The 5,514-nt window shown below is 60.2% G+C and overlaps 1 protein-coding gene across 1 annotated transcript in view; it reads right to left on the bottom strand.

The window, feature by feature from the left end:
- The window catches only part of FNDC10 (fibronectin type III domain containing 10), an 8,003-nt gene extending 2,489 nt beyond the window's left edge, over positions 1-5,514 (bottom strand). Inside the window, exons 1-3 of the mRNA XM_025855800.1 lie at positions 5,327-5,514; positions 4,920-5,117; positions 4,378-4,429 (exon numbers count right to left, since the gene is read on the bottom strand). Coding sequence (XP_025711585.1) covers positions 4,378-4,429; positions 4,920-5,117; positions 5,327-5,514 — 438 coding nt within the window. The remainder of the gene's footprint in view (positions 1-4,377; positions 4,430-4,919; positions 5,118-5,326) is intronic.

Below are 5,514 nucleotides of genomic sequence, written 5' to 3'. Positions count from 1 at the left end.
GCAGGCCCCGCGCGCGCAGTCCACGCCGCCTGTCCCTTCTTTTGTCGCCGAGTGGGCGGATTCCCGCCCCTTCCTCGCCCCTGCCGGGCCTCTCCTGAGGCCTTCCGGGGGACCGGGGCCCCAGTCGTGGCCCCCGAGGGCAGCCCCTCGACTTGCCCGTGGCCGTGGCTCCCGATAGGGAGGGGAGACAGCGGTCTGGAGCGCGCAGGACTCCGGGTCACTGTGTCCCGGGCCGCCCCCTCCCAGATCCGCGGTGGGGACCCAAAGTAAGGGTCGGTCTGCGCTGACGAGGAGAGGGGCGAGGACGGAAACTTTCCTTCGCCCGTTTAGAGACGGACAGCGCCCACATGGGAGGGGCGCCGGAGAGAGGAGGATTCCTTTGGTGAAAACTTGAATCGCTCTTCTCGTCCAAGAGCATCCTCTGCTCTGATCAGCCCTTTACGCCTCTCTTCCCTTCACAGATACGGCCCTGGGCTAGCCCTCCCGATATCCCGCGAAGGGGGCCGGGCGGAACAAAAAGAACAGTCTCCCACAAGTTCACGTGGTGCGCCGACCGGGGAAGGAGGGACGCACACCCTTCTTGTCTCTTGTCTTCAGGACCTGCCCAAGACCGCCCCGTCCCTCAGTACCACCCCTGCCCCTAGAGCACCGGGCTCTCAGGACACCCCTCCAGGGCCAGGGGTCCGCCTGACCCGACTGGACTTGACGCAGAAACACCTCAGGTGCGGGGGGGCCCGTCTCTGGCTGAGGGGGGCCACTCTGTGCCCTGGGCAGGGAGGTGAAGAGTGGACCCTGGCAGTTGTCCTGTGGGCCCTGGGTTCCGTGTAGCTCCTCCCAGGTGCGGTTTTCACGGGTGGGGGGGGGGGCGGGGAACAGAACAGGGACTATGTAGCCTGCACAGATCGTTGAGTCCACACCCACGCCCAGCCTTACTAAGTCCTGGTCATCCCAAAAAATTCTGGGTCAGGTCAGCACCAGATGTCAAGGCCTCTACCAAAGCTGGAGGCTGAGGGTCAGAAGCCCTTTACCCAGGCCCAGCATGCCTCATTACGGCCTAGAGGACCCTGACCCCAACACCCTTCAGTGTTGGGACCCTTTAGCTAGTTGGGACCCTGAATGGGGTCTCTGCAGGCCTCTCTGTACCTAGTGGGGAAGGGTTGGAGGTAAAGATTTGGGGAGGGGCACACCCTGACCCTGACTTCTACCCCACTCTCAGGCCCAGAGATCCCTGGGCTTAGACTCCTGCCCCAGCTTGGTGGGGGGACTTAAGAGCTTCCATAGGGATGCAAAAAGTGATGATGATTTAGGCACCCCATGTCCCTACCCTGAGCTCCCTGGGCCTCAGTTTTCAGTGGGAGCCTGAAACAACTGCATCTGCCCCAGGTGACAGGGTGGGGGAGAGGGGAGGCCCCATAGTCTCCAGTGGCCCAAATCACTACTCTGGCATCTCTGGACCTGAGGACCCCTGGGTGGCCAGTCTGGCAGTCCACTCCAGAGAGAAGAGCCAGGCAGAAACAGGAGGACTGTTCAGGATTTTGCAAAGCTGGCAAAGTAGAGATCCACTTAGATCTGGCCTGATGCCTCTCTGGGGAATCTGGTGCCTATACCCTGAGCCTGTTGGGAGGCTGAGGGCTCACCAGTGCGGAGCTTTTCCTGGTCAGGGCAACTCCTGGCCGGGTGGAAGGCCTTACCATGAGTTTGAGGGCTCTGCTGTCTGTCCCCCCACTCCCTGCCATGTGGGCGTTTGCTCTCTCCAGGGCATCTTGCCTACTGGGAGCACAGAGCAGGTGATGGTGGGGAGAGCTGTGCCCAGGTATCCCTGTGCAGGTTCTGTCGTGCTGCAGCAGGACTGGGGAGAAGAAAGCCTTTCTTCCCACGTGAGGGATCTGGGCTAATGAAGCAAAGGAAATGTCCTCAGAGACTATGAGGGACTCCCCCACCTTTTACCCCACGTCAGCCTCCATACTTGTCTCCACAGCTGTCCCTGCCAACGGCCAGTAGGGATACCTTCTCTAGTCCTACTGAGGCCCAGTCCCAGTGCTTGGCTCTTTGAGGGCCTGGAACCTGTGTGCCACCAGCCACAGCCCGAAGGGAATGTGGGAGGATTGGTACTCTTTCTCCTGGCGTCACAGAGACAGTCCTTCTCTGATCCTGGATCTAAGTCCTGAGAGCCTCCAGGGAGAGCCCCTTCAGCAGCCCCCTGCCCAGAAATGTAAGGGCTAATGGGGATTACAGGAGCATCTGAGCCTGTTGTAATCTCTGCTCCATTAAGGGGAGGGGAGGAGGAGGTTGAGGGTTAGCACCCGCCTTTCCCAGGTAGCTGAATGTGGCGCTGGTGGCCTCCCTCCCACCAGAAAGGGCATGTGGGCAGGACTGCAAAGGTGAGGGCCCCCTGCACACCACTCAGCATGGACCACCTGCCCCGTGCAGAGAATGTGTGGTGCACTGCTCCAAGTTCACATGCGCACCAGCAGCTTTTCCTTCATCCACCTCCTTCAGGATCCCAGAGGCGAGGTGGAGGTGGGCTGGAAGAGGTGGCCCCCCACTTCTGCCTGGAGCCATCTTCCTGGGCAGTCCCACTGGGAACCAGAGGCAGGAGCCTGGGCTGTGCCGCACAGCTGGTGGCTGAGTGCTGGAGTGCCGCCAGGCTGACATAAGAGAGGGAAGGCCCAGCCCGCTCGCCAAAGCTGACCCCAGGGTCCTCCTGCAGCATCATGGCCAGGGTGGTGCCCACTTGCTCCGCAACCGTTCCAACTTCCAGTAGTAGTGACCCCTGTTTCTGGGAACCTCCTTTCTCCGTCCTCAGTCCATGGGGGTTTGGGTGGGGCTCACCCACCATTGCCCAGGGTTCGGCGGGGCCCCCAGGTCTTGGCCAGTGAGACCATTCGGTTCCTTGGCCTTGACGCCTTTGCTGAAGCTCACAGGGAAGAGGATTTCCCTGCTGGAGGGGTGGACTGCCCGCTGTTGCCTAAAGATGTTGTGTGGGAAGAGCTGGTCTGAGAATGAAGCCAACCCCTGAGAGGGGCAAGGAACCTGGCCAGAGTGTTTGCTCCAAACGTCTGGATCCAGCCTCGCCTGAAGCAAAGAATCCCCTGAACTTCAAAGTCACCAGAGCCAGGAAAACTTCTTTTGTGTAAACGTTGAAACACCCGCTTTCCAACTGTGGAAATTCAGAGTCCCACTGGACACATGACCTACGGGCCCTAAGTAGGCACCACCAACCTTACCCACTTCTCCCACTCCTGCACCCTGACCCCTTCTCTTTCCTAGAACCCCCAGGTCACTCGCTCAGCCTGACGGGCCCTCCCTCTAGATCTGAGCATCTTCCCCCAGCCCCACCCCCACACCGTGGCTGGGGGGGGTCGGCTTGTCCCTCTCCTGCCCTCCCCCCCTCATGCTTACTCCCTCAGACTCTCTGCCTCTCACTTGTTCTATCTCAAATAAAACCTTTTAAAAAGTCCATTCACTTTTTCACTTACAGATTTTTTTTTAAAATGACACTTCATACCATGAATATAAATAGAAGATGCCAGAAAAATAAATAGCAGACAGTCATCTTGTCCGGCTTGGATGCACCAGACTGACCTTAAAAAGGGTGTCCCCCAGGGGGCGCCTGGGTGGCCCAGCTGGTTAAGCATCGACTCTTGGTTTTGGCTCAGGGTCCTGATCTCAGGGTGGTGGGATCAAGGCCCGCCTCAGGCTCCCCACTCAGTGCAGAGTCTGCTTGGGACTCTTTCTCCCTCTCCCTCTGCCCCTCCCTGTGCTCGCTCGCTCTCTCTCAAATAAATACAAAAAATTATTTATTTATTTATTTGACAGAGAGAGACACAGCGAGAGAAGGAACACAAGCAGGGGGAGGGGCAGAGGGAGAAGCAGACTCCCCATTGAGCAGGAAGCCCCATGTGGGGCTTGATCGCAGGACCCTAGGACCACAACCCAAGCCAAAGGCAGACGCTTAACTGACTGAACCACCCATGAACCCCTAAATAAATCTTTAAAAAAAAGGGTGTCCCCACCCCCATCTCTGCACCCCCAATGCTGCCCATCCCTTTGCTGCATGCAGCCTGAGAGCCTCCCAGGCCTGCCCCAGAGCCTGCTGGGCCATGGCCACCCATGGGATCTCTTTAGTTGCCACTCCTACCTGGGGAGGGAGCCTCCAGGTGAACCCACCCAGGTCACATCCTGGCTGCCCGGGGTTGGTGTCTGTCTCCTGTGCAGAGTGGGGGCCCAGCCCTCATGGTCCCCTGCCTAAACTCCAGGGCCTGTCAGAAATGCTTCTGCCCATCAGGACAGCCAGACACTTCAGCCAACTGAAGTGACAACTTCCTGGGACCGAACCCCACCCCGGGGGGTGGGGCTTGCAGACAAGGCCTTCACCCTGGCCAGGGCCTGGAGAGAGCCACGGGCCTCCCTGAGGCGGGCATTGGGCCTGCTGGGACGGGGAGCACGGAGACATAGGGACCTGGGCTGGCTGCTCTTCAGGCTCGGTGAGGGCAGCGGCTGCCCATGTCCACGGCCCCCACAGCCCTCTGGGCCTCCCCGGCACAGCAGTTTTGGTGTGTGGCACACACCATCCTCAGGACTCTGAGGACCACTGTCTCACTCCCTTTTTCCAGCGGCAGGGGACATCTTTCTCTTCTGGAGAAGCATGGCCCTGAGAGCTAACCTCTAGTCAAAGCCCAAGCACCAGGGCGGGACAGTGACCTTGGCGAGACGAGGGGTGGGGCCTGCATTGTGCGCCTCCCTGGGGAGGGCCCAGGACCCAAGTCAGGGCAGAGGGGCCTTTGGTGGGAGCCATACTCCATTCTGACTCAGGCTCCCAGAAGTCGGCAAAGCCTTCACCTCAAGGGGACAGCAAATCCCAGTTCCTCTCTGCGAGGTGGCCTCCCTCCACAAGAGCAGGACAGTGGCCCAGTTACCCTGCACGTGCCTCGGCCACCACTGGAGACCACGCTGTGGCCTGGGCATCTGCGTAGCCTGAGCTAGGTGAGGGGATGGTCTCCACGGCTCTCCCAATGTCCTGTGCCCAGCAGGCATCCACAGGAGGCATCAACGTGTGGGACAGGTGAACTTGGGAGAGGTGCCCCACAGACCCCAGGCCCAGGGCATGGTGGCCTCTAGTGGCCAACAGGGGTGGGGGGGTGTGTGCGCAGAGAGAACACTTTCCGAACGGCTGCTCACATTCCTGGATGCCAGGGCCCCAGGGCCAGTCCTCAGTGCCCGGGCCACCTCCAGGCCTGAGGCGTGACTGTTTACAGCAACAACAGGTGCCCTGGTGCCTGATGATGCTCTGAGGTTGTGCCGTGCGAGCCTCTGCCCACCTCACCCATCACCTTTGCTTCTGCGTGGGAGGAAGCTGGTGCAGAGGGTGACCGCTCCTGCCACTGTCCCTGATGGGTGGGGGCAGACCAGCACCCCAGCCTGGACATAGCTGCTTCCATGCTCCTCGGGGGTGGAGATGTGCTGGGCGTTTGCAAGCACCTCTCCGGGGCCGTATGTGCAGCAGGCTGGCAT

The sequence above is a fragment of the Callorhinus ursinus genome, unplaced genomic scaffold (genome assembly GCF_003265705.2).
Source record: "Callorhinus ursinus isolate GAN/ISIS: 27379988/994484 unplaced genomic scaffold, GSC_fseal_2.0 scaffold18, whole genome shotgun sequence".
In the NCBI taxonomy this organism is placed as follows: Eukaryota; Metazoa; Chordata; class Mammalia; order Carnivora; family Otariidae; genus Callorhinus; species Callorhinus ursinus.
Note: the sequence above shows the minus strand (reverse complement) of the source record. Positions and strands in the feature narration are given on the sequence as shown.